Source organism: Seriola aureovittata, chromosome 14, assembly GCF_021018895.1.
Source record: "Seriola aureovittata isolate HTS-2021-v1 ecotype China chromosome 14, ASM2101889v1, whole genome shotgun sequence".
Taxonomy (NCBI): Eukaryota; Metazoa; Chordata; class Actinopteri; order Carangiformes; family Carangidae; genus Seriola; species Seriola aureovittata.
In genome coordinates, this window is record NC_079377.1 from 19504402 (window position 1) to 19522060 (window position 17659).

At 41.1% G+C, this 17659-nt stretch overlaps 1 protein-coding gene across 2 annotated transcripts in view; it reads left to right on the forward strand.

The window, feature by feature from the left end:
* Positions 1–17659, forward strand: part of LOC130181835 (inactive phospholipase D5-like) — a 60927-nt gene that overhangs the window by 11784 nt on the left and 31484 nt on the right. The window contains exon 1 of one of the 2 annotated variants that reach the window (XM_056396289.1): positions 235–698. The exons of the other annotated variant lie outside the window; for it this stretch is intronic. Within the exon in view, the coding sequence (XP_056252264.1) occupies positions 693–698 (6 nt within the window). The 5' untranslated portion in view covers positions 235–692. Of the gene's footprint in view, positions 1–234; positions 699–17659 lie in introns of those variants that run through there. 2 annotated transcript variants of the gene reach the window in all.

Sequence of the window (17659 nt, forward strand, 5' to 3'; positions counted from 1 at the left end):
CGTACCCTTACTATGTATTCTCTTTTCCCTGCCTCTCTCTGTGTCTATGTGGGAGAACAGAGAAATGTGAGCTTTCCATTAAACGGAGAGGGTGGGGAGATATCGAGGGAGGGAGGGAGAGGGAGAGGGAGAGAGAGGGAGAGGGAGAGAGTTAGAAGGAGGTGGACAAACACATGATACTAAGAGACGATAGGAGAGGAGGAAAGTGAGACAGATAGGAGAAGGGAAGAAAGGAGGGAGGACAGGAAGCATAAAGAGAGCAGAATGAGATGATAGAAAAAGTGTGAACAGAAGCTAGATAGATAGATAGATAGATAGATAGATAGATAGATAGATAGATAGATAGATAGATAGATAGATAGATAGATAGATAGAGGCAGATAGCATCATGTTAAGACTTAGGTGTGTCCTTTTCTGTTAGAGTTTTCATTCATATAACATCAGGAGAGGCTAGGAGGAGCAGCACTTTCTCTCTCCAACATACACACACACTCATCTCACACACATACACGTGCATTTACAAACACCATCACACACATTTTCGCTGTGGAGAGCGACGGACTCTCCTCCTGGGGAAGAGATACATTTTACAGCCAAAGCTACAGACACGCACTCACTTTGTGTTTCCCTCATCGCACACACCCAGAGAAGCACGTGTGTTTCCTAGTGGACGAGCAACAGAGGGATGCGCCATGAAGGTGAGCTCACCTTACTATAAATTTGTTCAATTTTCATGTGTGTGTGTGTGTGTGTGTGTGTGTGTGTGTGTGTGTGTGTGTGTGTGTGTGTGTGTGTGTGTGTGTGTGTGAGTGTGTGTGTGTGTGTGGTGTAACTGTTACTGGGCTAGAAATATTCCAATGTACTGTGTGTACTGTATCTTGTATGCGAGTCCTTGCAGCACTGTGCACACTCACTCAGATTTGAGTATATCAAGAAGAAGGTGCTGATGCTAACTTGTGATGATGTGAATATCGCATTCAGTGGCTAACACAGTTTGCTATGACTGCTGTACACCTGATAAACATGCCCATTGGGTAACATTGCAGAAAACCAACCTGTAACGCACACTTAGTGCAGCATCGCAGCTCCTTTAGTACTTTTATGACCTGTGAGGTGCATCTCTGACACTGAGCAGAGCCAGTGAGACTTTTATGTAATGAAAGTTATGATCCTTTTTTTTTTCCTTTTCATTCAGCGCTTTATTTAGCAGTGGGAGAAAAATGGGTTCAGAGCTGCCTCTCATTTATTTATCTCTCCATTATGTGATTTGTACCTTTCTCTATAAACTCCTGGATATTTCTTATGTTATTTTGAGCTTGTAGTGTAGAAGGAGGTGGCGAGGGTGTGATAAGGTGGTTGGTTTATGTATGTGGTTCTACTGTGTTGTTTTGCTGCACCTACACAGTAAAAGTAAGGGCAGTGGATATGGCTTTGATTCAAAGGGTTACTTTTTTAGGAATTTCGGAAAACAGGCGAAGTAACAGATGCCTTTTTGAATGTATGTTGGATGATGGCAGTAGCTTAATGTATTGTAGCCGTACCACTGGGGAATGTATGATGTATAAACTCAGAGATAGATTCACCTTTGAATGCCTTGGAGGAGGCGCATGGTTGAGACATGTTTTGGTGCGTAGTTCCCTTACATGAATGTTTACATGCTTCAACAGCCACAGCAGCTCAAACTGTAGTTTCATATAATGGTTATATAATTTTTGGTAGGAATTTGTATGGATTTTTTAATGCTATCATTATTTATGTATTACTCATTAGGAAGAATGCTAATGTACAGCTTATGATTACAAAGCATAACTTTCAACACTGATGTGTAATTTGTCAATAGAAAGTAATTAGAAGTAAATCAATTGATATTAGCTTGCAAACATAGTATAGTAATTTTTAAATGTTTTTGGTATTTGTTGCCTGACAACTAATGGGAAAAAAAAACAAAAAATGGAAATGCCAAAATGTGTTGGAGGTTTGAGGATTTATAATTGGACAAGTTTACTTTTCAACTGTAAAATGTCTTGCTAAGGATTTAGCTTAGTCACTGTTCTTTGAAAAAGAAATTTGAGGGATCTTCCCAAAAAATTACTGTCAGAATCCAGTAAAAAAAAATCAAATATGAGCCGGGGTATAGAATGGGGCGTTGTGTAGCGTAGTGGTTTAAGCAAGCGCCCCATGTGTAGAGGCTACAGTCCTCGCTGCAGTCGGCCCCGGTTCGAATCCCGCATCGGACGGCCTTTCACTGTATGCCATTCCCCCTCTCTCTCTGCCTCCCCGTTTCCTTTCACTCTCCACTGTGCTGTCCATTAAAGGCATAAAAGCCCAAAAAATATATATATATACTTTAAGAAAGGTGAATTATGCCTGAATACAGGAGGAGAGCCAGACTAAGTTCGCCCAGTGGCACCTCACTCTGAACTGCTCAGCTCTCATTGGCTGTTTAAGAGTGAACCACTGCTCAGTGCACAACTTACTGTAATCTCTTTTTACTGTAATTTTATCCAGTGTGTGATATCAGATTATAACAGACAACTAGAAATCAGCCAGAGACCTTTACAGCTTGCTTTTGTCTTTATCATTACTCTTTCTTTCCCACCATCTTTCTCTTTGATTCCTCCTCTCTGTCTCTGTCCCTTTCTGTTTCCTGGTCCCATCAGTCTTTCAGCCTGGGTGCACAGAGCACTGCCTGACAAGTGGGCTGCTGGGTCAAACTGGGCTGTTCAAGTCTGACCTACTACACTCAGACTGTCTATCTGTGGGGAGGAGGGGAGGGGAGATAGTGATGGGAAGGGAGAGAGTTCAAAAAAAGGAGAAGTAAAGAAACAATGGGAGCTGACAAAAGAGAAGAGAAGAGAAGAGAAGAGAAGAGAAGAGAAGAGAAGAGAGAAAAGAGAATCTTTCATAATGCTGCTCACAGACAGTATCGGTATGCTGGGTACACAGACACACTCCCACATCAGTGCACATGCACACACACACGCACAAACACACACAAACAGACCCAGAAGCCATCAGACCATGGTGCAAAGCGCCTGCAGAGACTGGAGCCCAAACACCTGAAATGGTATCCATGGCAACCAAACTACTGGCTGCTGCACGTTAGTCAAAAACAGTGGGACAGAGATCCAGAGTCAGTGCATTCACTGTGCGTGATATTTCTTCAAACACAGGTCATTCTGGCCAGACCTCAGTTCGTCAGGAGGCTTGTTTACATTGAAGCTCGGAGTAGCTGAAGTTCAGGGTTAGAGACTCGCTGCATGTACACTGCAGAGATATACTTCCTTTCAACAAGTGGTAGACCAAGCTAACACGCTGTTTAGTATTTGACAGGTATTTGAATTGTGCATGAAGAAAAGGTGAGTGCTACCTGGTGCAGATTGAGACTCCATATCTCCATGTGGCCATTTAAGCACTTTACATTCGACTAGAGAAGCAACATATTTTTTTCCACGGTTACTGTAATGTTAGTACAAAACCCAAATAGTCCAGAAGAGGTTCTACACCCAAAATCTTGCCTGCCATCAGCCAATCAGCTATGCTATCTTTTGCATGTGCTGGGCTGGTTTATTTTGATTCAAATCCAGATTCAGATGCAAATTAATTTGCTTTAAATATTTTTTACTATAACGGATTCAGAGGACGGATCAGAAGTATGCGCTCTCTGAGTGCTTAATAGTACAGCTGCATTACAGCATTTAATTGAATGTTGTTTTCCGATTAATGTACATGCTGTAACGAACATGATTATGAATGCGCTGTTGTGGTCTATGATTGGAATGTGCTTATGTTAAGTACAATGCACTTTTCAAAGTGCATTATGCATTTTTTTTTTTCTGCCTGTAGACTGAGTCTAATATAATTTCCCTTCTTGATCCTGTCAGTTAAGGACAGTGATCAGGCTCCTACCGATATGCTGAGAGAAAATCTTGGCTGGCTCTCTTTTGTTGTACTGTGGAAGAATGTCTCACATTATCACGGAAGCTCTGCTGGAAGAAAAGAGTGAGAGAAAAAGCTAAGAAAATGTATAATGCAGTAGAAGCCTATGGAAGCTGGTTTGTGCCGTCTTGGCTGTCACTCTGACAGATGTCCGAGGTTTGACATTCTGTCAAGGTATCATTTCAGCAGTGTGATGCAGAACAGGATGATTTAGTTGTTGTGTAGCCACAGGTAAGCTATTGACAAGCTATGCAAGGGAATAATGTAAAATCCCTGGACCAAATCAAACTCTGATCTTGACCTGCACAAAAATTGATATTAGTCTGTCGTATAACCTGGAGGACTTTTTAATCCAGAAAGATAAATAGTTAGATGATAAGCCTATATGAATTAGTTTCCCTTAAGTCTGTGGTATACTACAAACATTCAAAGTTGTATAATATAACATAGAGCTGACTTCAGCCATTCCAAGCTGCCAAATCCAAAACCACAGATCGGACATGAAAGTCACATATTGGCAACCAAAATGATGATATTGGTCAACTGGACCACGAACAAAAAGGTGCAGTTGAGCAGTCAACATGATGCTGATCTTGAATGGTGCAATGTAATATTTAGTAAATCCATGGAAGCGTCCTGGCACTTGCAGGCGTTAGCTGATGTACAGTTTCACAGTGCGTGGCAGTGGCATGCACTTGGATCAAAGCATCTCTCTCTCTCTCTCAATATCCCTCAATATCCTCAAAGACAATAACATTGACAGAATTCAGTCCAGTGTCAGTGTAGATCTAGACGGAGGTTATTGAGGTCTGAAAGTTCAAAGCCAGAGGAGCATGTGTCCGTGTTTCCCTCGGGAAACCCAGGAAACAAACCTGGAATCTTTTTATGCAGCTCATGTCCAAAAACAAAGATTATTTCCATCTTCTGCCTTAACAGTAAAAAAGGACATCTGTGTCTTACTGGCTCACATGCTTACACATGCACGCACGCACACATGCACGCACGCATGCACACACACACACACACACACACACATAATCCATCTTGCACTAATAAGGGTTTAACCAGGCAAAACAAATGACACCTCTCAGAATATTACAACATCTAAGCAGAGAAAGCACAGTTTGATTTATCAAAGCATTAATTATGTATGGACAGTTATTACACCAGATGCAGAGGAGAGGAGAGGAGAGGAGAGGAGAGGAGGTTTACTTTTTACTGGTCAGTGCTAAAAAGGGAATCACACTGTAATTGTTCTTTGTTTAAATGACTTGAATAATCACTTTTTACAGAGTATAACATATCTTCTAAATAAGTGTATTGAGATGCATCAGCTTGACTGTTCTGACAATAGGGTGAAGCAGATCAAATTTCCCTACAGTGATAATACATCAGTATAATTTTACAGTTTTGTAGTTTTTGTCTGTGTGACAGATGGCATGTTGTGAAACTCGGGTTGTGAATTTTTAACAGCTGTAAATTCTGCAACCTCTTGAAGTCTGGGGTGTTCACGTCTGTGTGCTTCGAATACAGGCTCTTCCTTCGCATTCATGTCTCTGATAGTTGTCACACAGTTTTATTGTACGGAACGTAGTACAACAGCGAGAGCGCTCATCTACTTCTACTCTACAATTTTCATTAACTGACACTTAAATTAACCAGAGGAGATATACATGTAGAGAGAGATTAGCAGTTTGTCAAAAAGATGTGCCATTATCTTTGAGAAAATGATTAATGGGAACAGTGGGTTTGTAAATTAAATCTTTGGGTGTATTTTAAACCTTTTACAAAACAGCTATTTCAGACTTGCAGGAAAAAAAGCACAAGTGGAACTACAGTAATAACATTAACGATGGCTCTGTTGCATTCATGTGTCATGTTATGTGACCTGCCATGCATGATAACAAGGGTCTGGTACTGGCAGAACTACATGGGATGCAGCCATTATTAAAAGACTAATTAAGAGACTATTCTCCAAAGTTGAAGTCCCTGTGGAAACAAAATGTGCTAAAATGTACCTTCAGACAAGACCCAACTGATTGGCCTAATTCAGAGCGCTGAAGAGTGCAAAGTAATTTCAGACATTTACAGACTTGAAAAATGTGAAACTGTCCTCTAATGTTAATAATTATACCTGTGCTTCTCATGCCATGTTTAAATGTTGTTGATGGGATGACAACATTGATGATGATACTGATGGGTCTGCTCCGTTAGCTGCTCCAGTGTCAGTTCCCTGGTATTGTGCAGGGTGACTCATGACTTACTGAACCACTTCAATGGAACTGAGTCATTATTATAGTTACCTTCTCTGACAAATGAAAATGTCCACAGAGAGAAATGTCTAAAACCTTAGACAGCCTGGAGGATGGTTCCATTTATTTTTCCTCGTTCAAAGATTTAATGATAAGAAAAATGCTTCACTGAATTGTAGGAGGACTGTTTGGTATACTAGCTTATACTCACTTATATTACAGCGGTTAGAATCAGGATGATGCATTTGCTTATCCATTATGACAGTATAATAAATTGTTACTCATAGCAGTAGTACTGTAAAAAGATTAATTTTCACTCTTTGAATTGAGTAGTTTTCAACATGAGCTGCAATACATTTGAATATATTTGATCTTCTAATCTGTCAATCAGCTGTTCATCCTTCCTTCTATGGGTAACTTATTAAAAAAGAGAAAGGAAATTAAAAGATGTGACCTTGTCTTTGTCTCCAAGGGGCAGAGCAGTTTTACATGCTGTTAAAAATTCTACTCATATTTTCAGTAGCCACACCTGGAAGTGGCTCGGCAGTATGTGCAGGTGATTCAGGTTTATGTGTTGCAGTGTTACTATCAGTGCAGAAAACACTAATGATTTTAAAGTTAGCTCCCTGTCCTGGTGTTAACTCTGCCGCTAAACTTGCTGATGTGCCAGCTCATTATGTGAGCATCAGCAGCGCCCGTGCAAGCATGAGTGTAAGAAGGCCAGAGACACAGAAAGCTGACAGACTGTCAGGGCCATACACAATAAAATTCCTGTCATGCACTCTGCTCAAGGTAAAAAGTAGCGTCAAGCAAAAACAAATGCATCAGTGTGTAACAGTACAGACTGTTCTACAGTACAGGATAGACAAGTGTCGAGTGTGTCTTCAGTTGTTTAGTTAATTTGTGGTAACATTTTAACAAGCATTTACAGCCCTGATAGCTGCTCTTTATCTTTGCTGGTATTTGGTCACTAATTTAGACAAGTTTGAATTCTGACTTAATGATGATGTCAGATGAAAAGTTATTTCATCACAAAAGTTATTACCATTTATCCTGAGGGGAACATGAATGTGTACGTATCAAATTTCATGCCAGTCCATTGGATATTTGTTGAGATGTGTAATTCAAAACCACAAATGCCAACCTCATTGAGATGGGAACCTCATTGTGGAGGAGAAGTCACCAAAGTTGTTAGGGTTCATCCTCTGAGGACCATGAATGTCTCTACTAATTTTCATGGAAAGCGATCTAATATTTGTTGAGATACATCAGTCTGGACCAAATAGATGAAGCGATCAACCGGTCAGACAGCCAACACTTCCATCATCAGAAGAACTAAACAGTGATGATAACTTAATATCAAAAGGTCTGCTTTCTAATCTGATGCCATGACATAATCAATTGAAGAGGCATTTGGAACTTCTCCATCCCCTCATACACACACACATCCACACACACATCCACGCACAAACACTCACACAAATGTATTGTTGACAGGCAGACAGCACTACACAGACACCCAGACATATAAGCAACTCACACCAGGACCAACAACCACTCACAAGCACTGTTCCTGTCAGATGACACATTGTCAAAGAGCTGCTGTGGGGTTTTAATTCGTGTTAGACAGACACACACTTTATTGTAATTGCATACACACAGACAAGCACCCAAAGTGCAGATGCAAGGATGCACAGACAAAGAAAATGCTGTAAAAGCTGTAAGTTCTTCATCAAAGCTATAGGGGCTACAAGTCTCTGAAGTCATGGTGAAGAGCTGTTGCTCAGCTGTATTTTAGCTGCACTGCAGATATTGTGCCGAATCCCCTTCAGGAGAGCAGTTCATCTCTCTGTCCGTAAGGTGATAACTTTGTTCGACTATTAAAAAAAAAATAAAAAAAACTCTGACCTTGATTCAGGTGTCGTGGTCCTGAATTAAGTTTAATTGTGAAGGATGCGCATGTGTTTGTTTATGTATATTTGTGAATGCATCTGTTCGGAGAGTTTTGTTCAGCTTCCACAATCAAAAGAGTTCCTTTCAAATATAAATACAAGACATATTGTTTTGATCATTAGTTAGCCGATATCCTGTTTTTAAATCTGTTGATAATGTCTTCGCTCTGAGTCCAGTCGAATTAAATCAAACAAGAGGAAACACACAGCTGAGCCTTTATTGTCAATCGATTCATGTCTCCCTCTCTCTCTGTCTTCTTTGTTCCCTGCCATTGTGGTAATTTAGCCAAGGCCTGTGGCTTGTCAGGGGATCAAGCCCAAGCAGCTCTACTGGCAGAGCTTTAATAAAACGCTTTTGGCTCAGAAAGAATGTGTGCGCCTGAGTGTGTGTGTGTGTGTGTGTGCGCCTGAGTGTGTGTGTGTGTGTGTGTGTGTGTGGGGTGTGTGTGCATGGGGAGGGTACTGAGTAAACCAACCTCTGTCTATATACACCAGCTGAGCCAGTGTAATTGAACATTCTGCTGATTCCACCACAAAAACACACACACACACACACACACACACACACACACACACACAAAACTAATGCACAAGTGGTGAAGTGTAGCTGGTAATGTCGTGAGCAGAGGCAAAAGGATACGGTCTCTATTATAGACATGCAGAGGAGAGCAGGAAACACGGTCGGAAGTGTGGAAAAATGAAGACGTCTGTAAAAACATTTACTTTTTAGTAAGACGAGAACACTGAGGGAGCTATAGTACTGAAGTCAACAAAAAGCACATATCTCATGTATCGCTACACCAGCAGCAGCATATCGTAGGAGTGACACCATAGTTATATTATTGGTAGCTCGGAGTATCAGTTATCAGCTGCCAGCTGTTCAATACTGTATATTTGTTTTCAAATTCAGGGCAAACCTGTTTCATTTCCTCCTATCTCCTCTAACAGGCAGGATAAACACATAAAATAGAGACTACGCAGTTTGGCTTTACTTAAACTCTACCATCAACAGCACAGACTCTTGGAGGGTCAAAAGAAGCAGAGACAATAAACTCCTGACACTTAATTTCCTCAGTCTTACTGCTGAACCAGCAAAAGCTGAAAAAAGTCTTGCCCTACATATTTCTAAATACTAAAATAATAAATTCTAAAAAAGTGTCAGAGGTGATAAAATCATTTATGGATGCAGAACAGTGTGGTTCCTACACAGCCAGCAGTTTAAAGACTGGACAGAGAGGAAGGCTTGGACAGGGTTGACTGGATGGAGCGACAGGAGGTTGATTGGGTGGGTTAACAGTGGTCTCAGGTCTCATCATGGTCAGGAGGGCTCTCATGTCGTTTTAATGGGACTGTAATTGATATATTGATTTTGAGAGCCCAGCTGGGATCAATGGGCACAGCTGTTTGCAACGGAGGGAGACATGAAGAGACAGGCAGTGAGAGAGACAGAAGATGTGCATGACAGTGGCTGAGATACGGTTGTAATGGCTGTAAAATGGATAGCAATGACATGTTACTGATAATCTACGCGACACAAGTTTCAGAGTATGCACTGGAATACTAACAGGCAGAGTCTTATTTAAAAGTTTTGGTACATAACAAATGGTCATTGTTCATTGTTGACATCTTCAAGTCCTCGATGCATAGACATAAGCTGAAATAATGCAGGTGCAAAGAATTCTTGTGAAATAAATAACAGCCTTGCTCAGACTGTACAACCCTTTCATGGCAAAGTAAAGGTCACTCAGACTCAGTGGGGCTGTTCTGCAACAAACTATTGTAGCGCACGATGGGTAAAATGTCACCATTTGGGTTTTAAAGGTTGAGTTCACCCAAATTAGTGGTGTTGAGCCATGCAGATAGTTTCCGATTTATATGAACAGGTTTTGAGAGAACCTCCCTTCACTCCAAAATTCAGTGGAGGTGAGTGGTTTTTGTTTGTGGTGCACAAAAGAAGAGCAACGGGTCAATGCCCTGCACATTTTAGATTTTTTGTTTGTTTGAGCTAGGCTACCCAATTCCCACCGTTTCCTGTCTTTATGCTAAGCTAAGCTAATCACTTACTACAGACATGGGACAGGTACTGTTCTTCTCATCTAACTAACAAGGGTATTTCCCAAAATGTTTGTGATTACATGTGATGTGATTACATCATAAAATAACCAATAATACCTGTAATATAGCATAATACAACATTCTATTAGGAAAGGTGTGCTTTACTTCCATGGGTGTTTAATACTAAAGTGATTATTGGAGTGGAAGAGCATAAGGAAACACATAATACCTTAGCAGGCAGTGAAAGAGATCAAATAAGATCAGGGGGGCAAAGGGTCAAAGTACTGTATGTGATAAACAGTACAGTTGTGCAATAGTCTGCTTTGTGAGAAATTGGGTCATGGCAACAGGAGTGAGGACCTAAATATAGAAACAGAGACTCAACTGGTAGAGTAACAGGATGTTTACAAAGTTCAGATATCAAATAAACAGGCAGTGGGCAAGCAGTCACACCAGACAAACAATTTACAGGAAGCATGTCAGCAACATGCCGAAGTTAGCTTCCTGTCCTGGTGTTAACTGAACTACTGGATGAGCTGCTGTGCCAGCTCCTCACTGTGAGCATCAGCATCCCTGGTGACACAGAAAGCTGACGGACTGTCAAGGCCATAGACACAATAAAATTCCTGTCATGCACTCCACTCGAGGTGAACTGTAGCAGCAGGCAATAGCAAAGGTATTAGTGTCTAACAGGACAGACTGTTCTACAATGAAGGGTAGACAAGTGCCAAATATCTCTTCAGTAATGGTAACAGATTAAGAGGCTACAGCCATGCCAACTGCTCCATGGGGCTGTACTAAAACGAGGTGGTGCTTTGAGCTAAATGCTAACATCAGCATGCTAACATGCTCACATGACAATATTAGCATGCTGATATTTAGCAGGTATGTTTACCATAGTGTAGCATGATAGCATGTAAACATTAACTACACTGCTGTCAGTGTTAAAAGGTGTTCAACTGTGTTATCATTTTGTAGCCATCATTTTGCATAAGGTGATAAGCCTATTGTCCACTACAGCTTAAACTGCAGCCTCCAAGCTTGAATCAACAGCTCTTAAACAAAAACTGAACACTGAAACCTCCGTGAAGGAGGATTTAATCCAGAACTTAACTGCATTCGTTCTAGCTAGGTGTTCCTAATAAACTGACAGCTTAGTGTATAATTGCACTGGAATGCCAACACCAACATATCTACTACCAAACCAACAAAGGATTCACCCTCTAGAGAGCAGGTATTCAGGACACAAGCATGTGGGAAGAGTTCAAATGTTGCACAGCAGCTCAGGACAGACTATTACAGCTGATAAATGGCTGACATCAAGTGTGACTCTAGAAGTAGAATGATAAATGTTATCTTAGTTTTTTCTATCCACTTTAACACTGTTGTTGTTTTCATCGTGAAAGTCTCAGGGCCGCTTTCTATACAGGATCCCACAAAAATACTGCAGTATTTTACTCAAAATTCAACTTTGCCCCCTGCTTTTAAATCATTTCAACTCAGGTTCTTACATAAAAACACACTCAAAATGCACACTTTGGCCCAAAAGTGAACACACACACACATAAACACTGAATTGCCCACTCTGTGTCTTTAACTGTCAGAAAGGTGAGAACACATAAATTCACACTCACTGAAACCCTGCGTGGCCGTAATTCTTTCTTCTCAGAGGATCTAAGAATCAATAGGAGTCTGGATTTCACAGCAGCACACTACATGTTCTGCCTATAACTTTAAATTCATCAACTTGTCATGCTTTGATCCTTTCTTTGTGAATCACTTCTTCCCGTCTCACACACACAAATACTTGTAGCATTTTTGGAGCGTATGTCCTCCTTTGCAGGTCAGCGCTGACATTTATCTTCAGAGGTGAACACTGACATTTCTCTGTTAAGTCAGTTATTGAAAAGGTCAGGCAAAAGGTCAACAGTGAGGGAGGGACAGAGCGAATGTTAGTAGTTGGTAGTTAGTGGTAGTTAGTAGTCCCTGTATGCGGTACAGCCATTTCATTAACAAAAGCTAAAAAAAGAAAAGAAAAAAGAAAAAAGCCAAACGAGAACTCATCTGTGGTACAAAATGTGTGATTTATATCGTGTCAGTTTTTGTACTTTAGTTGAATTATTTGACACATGAAGATAGATGAAAGCTGTAAGTAGGTCATCCCTAAGTTTCTAAATCACTTATCACACCCATTGAACAACCCTTAATCAATCCTGATTGGCTGGGACACATGTATCCTTGTCCAACCAGAGGCTGTAGATGCATTGTCACTTGATCACAGAAACCAAAAGGTGCATCAGTCACAGTCCCTCTTGTCAGTCCTTCAGACATCAATAACTCTCTGGTCCAAACTGACTGTCAGTGAGGATACATTCTGCGACCAGTGTGTTGCAATTGAAATCATAAATTACAGTTTTCATTGCTACAGAGCGTTTTTCTGCACGAACAGCACACATAAGTTTTACAGCATCTGCATCCCGGCCTCCCTTGTCAAAACATGACATAGCGGATTAAACTGGATGATGTATAATTTCAGCAAGCCTCTGAACAATCCAATGTGATAACCTTCAGTGCCGACGAGTCCCCAAGTGGGAATCAGGGAATAGATCCAGGGATGAAGTGTGCGGATAGAGAGATGGACTGAACAGATTGCGAGATGGGAGCACAGCTCACAGCTGAGCAGGGAATGATGAGTTTTTGGTTTTTTTTAAAGAGTGTAGGTGTGAGGGTTCATCAGATTGTCAGAGTAAATCTGGGGGAGATTGGAGCTGCTGGGACTGTTTAGCTCCAAGTCGATCGTCCCCAGACTGCCTTTAGGAGTGATGGATGTCCTTGCCTTCAGCTTTTACAGAGGAATAGAGTCTCTAATTGGCACAGAAGCAATTCAATTTAGAACAACTTTATTTATCAGCCTCAGAGGCAGAGGAACATAAGAATAAAGCAGGTTCATACTGTGCAAAAAGTCATTTTATTTACAAAGTCGTTTGTCACATAAATTAAATCGAGGGACACAAAACAGATGTATACAGCATGAAATATGACAGTGTCAACTCCAAGAAATAGGATAAGTGTGTGTGCGTGTGCGTGTGTGTGTGTGTAGATGAGAAGTTGAGAGTTACAGCGTGTTAACTGTGCTGAAGTGACACAGTATGTGATTAGAAATTCTTCCCTAATTGCTTTTAATAAAAGCTGTTTCAAGCTCACTTATTACTGTAAAGCTGCTCTCATCAGTATTTTTATATTAACAATGGCTATGACTTTGTGTAATGTGAAAAGAGTTGCTCATAGTGATGATCCCACAGAGAATTATCACCCAACTCCACATTTCCCTGCAGGCAGTTGTTTCAGTGAGTTACAGTTCGTTGTTAAACTGTCAGGCCCGCAGCTGCAGCTTTACCGTCTTGGTTCACTCTCACCACTCTCACCACTCTCACAGCGTTTGGTTTCAGTCACAGCATGTCACAACTGCTGTAGCAGCACAGATAGAATGGACCCAAATACGAACAGCTTCAATACTTTGATAGTGAAATTCAGGCTAACAGGAAGACAAGATGATCAAGCTGGCAGGTGAGAACACAGGTATAGGCAGAGGGACAGGAAAATACACAAAGTTAACACAAGGAAAAGTAAGCATGAAGCGTGGGTCAAAGTGGCAGGTACAGTATCTATACTGACTGGGGGTGATGATAAAAAAAGGAACACGTGTGTGAATGTGCGGGGAGTATGTGGGGAAGGAGAGAGGAAAGAAAAATCCGGGGACATATGGTAAGCAGAGGGCTGGGGAGATGAAGGGACAGACATGGCCAGGGAAAAGGGAGCGGGGGGGCTGCAGAACCGGGGATGAGGGGGAACTGAGGAGCAGATCGTGACACAGCAGGCAGCTGTTTTGATCAAGAAGACTTTAAAAGCACTACTTGCTCAGCACTAAACTGCACATTAACAGAGTTAGCAACCAGCTGGTGACCAGAGTCTAGCATTTAACAGCTAAAGAACCACATTTTTCCCTCAGCACATAGTGGAAACCAAAACAGAGCTACAAGGAGAAGGAATATTGGACTGAAATTCAGGAGGACATTCTAATGTTGCCTAAAATGTTTGCCCAAATAATGTTGACATCAGTTTTATAAGCTTGTTGTTGGAATCAGGCAATGCAAGTTGAAGGATCAGGTATTGTTATGCGATTGCAGTGCCACAGGACAAAAGTTTTCTCCTTGGACATTCAACCGTCAAGTGATCTGCTGATAGAGAAAACACAGCGCACAAATCAGGAATTCATCTCTGTGGTTAACGCCCGCAAAGAGCAGCAGCCGAGTGTACAGCATTGTAGAGAGTGATGAATGCAAAGAGGTACTACAGAGATGAGATTGCATTCAGATTTATAACTGTACTTTCATTTTTTTTCATCATTATATGCCACAGAGGAAAGAAGAACATTTGCAGATTGAACAGAAGAAGAAGAAAAAATGCTGTTTTGTCTAGAATTAGTAGAAATGTTGTGATGTTTGTCTCAATTACAGAATCGTGTCAGTTAGAGTAACATACTGTCTGGCTTTAAAGATCCTATCTGACACGTTTCAGGATCTGAGATGGTCTGTGTCTTTACTGTGAGGAGGAATTTTGTGACCCTGTTGTTTTAGCTGAAGGGTATTAAAGTAAAGCGTGCGATGTGTTGGCTCTTTCAGTATTCCAGATCACACCCTCGTCCTGTGTGTGTACCCGTCTTAAAGATGGATGATGTTCCTGCTGTATTGGTTGGAACCAATAATGTCATATGTTTTCAGACTCAAAGTGTAAAAGACAGAAGCTGGCGTTAAGCCAAGCACCGCTTCTGTTAGCAAAAGCTTTTAAACACACATGGCTGTGCACAGGCAGACAGGCAGACTCTGCAGCAAAGTGAATAATGGTGTAAGTCTATATACATTTACTAAAGGACTTTATCGAGAAAGTCAGTCAGCAGACAATGTATAGAAAATCTATAGGGGAAAATAAGAGGATTCATTACACAAGTCTTGTCCATAATAAAAATCCCATCACCCACTTTTATGACCAGCAGCAGTCGGCCATCTGGACCCTTGGGTGCATCACAATGTATTTTTAATCACATCTGAGCTTGTAAGATCAGAAAACTGACACAGTGTATAATTAACAGAAAGTAAAGCAGAGCAATAAAAAAGGTAGAATGAAGGGACATGTGAAAACTTATGAATAATAAATAAGTGGCAGAGCATAACAAAAGCAGAAGCCTCCAGACAGGGCATGATGGGGGAACTGGAAGGTGTGATGAGTTTAAAAATGAAATGAATCATATGTTGTGGCCTTCACAATCCCTACATCTCGACCCAGCTGAGCACCTATGGAAGACTGTGGACCTCTGTGTTCAACAGCACTTTCCAGCAGCATTTTTGCAGCAGGATCAATACTCGTCCCTGCAGTGGAGTTCAGGGACTTGGATGAAAAGTAGCATTGATGCGAGTGGTGGTCCAACACTTTACTGAGATGGGTTTTCCTTTAATTTGTCACACAGTTGACGCATTAAGTGAAGCATAGTTAAATATGGCCACCAAGAAACTGCTTAGTAACCGTGGTTCTATACCTTTGAATAACTGCCCATTTCGGATTTGTTCAGCAGCTGAAACGAGACACGACCTAGGACCAGTTCCATAGTTAGATAGAAATACTCTGGTGACATTGTAAAAAGTAAATATAAAGTATGTTACATGTTGTTGGTTAAATAAATTAAGGCTATAGTTTTCTAGTAACAGCTCCTGTTCCACAGTCATCAACACAATAGTGAGCAGATCCATGAATGTGCAAGACTTGACAGAGCTGTCAAACAGACTGATAATGGAAAATCTTCAAAGACATGGAGCTCTGGGCTTCCAGCCATTACAACCCAAGCGCCAAGAATCTGGTCATCCATTCCTTCCTTTAATCTGACCATTGGCGTCAAGCTGAGATGATCACTACTGCCTCAAATTAACCAGAGATGGAAAAAGGGCCTTTGGCCAACCAGCTACTGCGCTCTGTAATTCAGTGTCAACTAGGTTTTCTTTGTTGTCTTGAAGACATTTCCTACTGATCCAAATATTTCATCCTCAGTTGTTGTTCATGCTAAACTCTCATCAGGGCTTGATGCATGTCCAGTTGACCTTTGTCTTACTGCCTTGGATGACTGATAATTTTCATAAACATTGAACTCTTTCTCTGTTAAGGTGAGCCCTACTATTATGAAGTCACATCCTGATAAAGCTGCTGTGACTGTGCTTGAGTTAAGGGCAGAGTGACTGCTCATCCGGCTGGCAGAACACTTGAAGCCCTGGTTTCACTCAGGAGACTCCAACAGACACCGAGATGAACTAAGAGCTCACTGTCTCTCTGGAGAGGAGCACTCAGTGTCACTTTCTATAAGGCAGGAGGAAGCAGTGGCTGAAAAGTGACAAAGCAATGACAACAGGAATGCAATAGCATACTGCCATTTCTTAGTATTTCTTAGTAGTTTTGGGTGCATTAAGGGACTTATATGCTCCACATATTTTTGGTGCTAAATGTCATCTCTACAGCTGTCAGTGATGACGCAGCATGATGATGATTTGTAGTCTTCAAAATTTTTATTTACTGCGCACATTAAGTAAACTTGTGTAAACGAGTGCCCATCACATAGGGAGTTGTGAATGAGTGAACAAGGGGATGATTTCGGACACGACACCTATCTACTGGCTGTACGGACATTAGTTCTTGACCAACCGGCTGTATTTGCCTGACATTTCCCTCATTCAGATTCGCTGAAGCTGAAATGTTTCAACTCAAATTTCCACAGCATAAACCCATCTCTCCATTGATGTTATGCAATCGCACCACTTCTAAAAATTTTTGTCAACAAGATAGTTTCAGTACTTTTACCTATGCAAAACATATCTATGATAATAGTCTGCAACACCGTTCATATGATTGTTTGGTGTAAACTCAACATGCACCAGCTTTGCTATAGTTCTTGATCCTCATGTGAACTTGCAGTGAAGCCACAAGCGCAATGACACAAACAAGCTAAGAATGGCCATTTTTCAAACACTGTGCACGTAAAAAAAAAGATCACGCACACACAAATTCAGAAATGCGTTTTCTACTGTGCACCAATGTCATTACAAAGTCCCTTGTCAGTCTGTGTTGCTTTCTGCGTCCATCACCTGTGTGCATACTCAGCATTTCACAATCAGAGTGACTGATATGTTCTCTGCTGTCTTTTGCTCGGTCTTTCATTTTAAAGTCCTGCTTCTTGTATACATGTAAACACTTTGGCTAAACACTGAAAGCTTTTTAATCAGAGTCAATATCCTTTAACACCCATTCAACCTCCTTCATTTCAGTTTTGATTAATTTCTCTGAGCCCATCATCTCCCCACAGCCTTGGGTAAAACCTCGACTTCACCTTGATCACAGCCAGTAAAAAAGGACTTATGACAC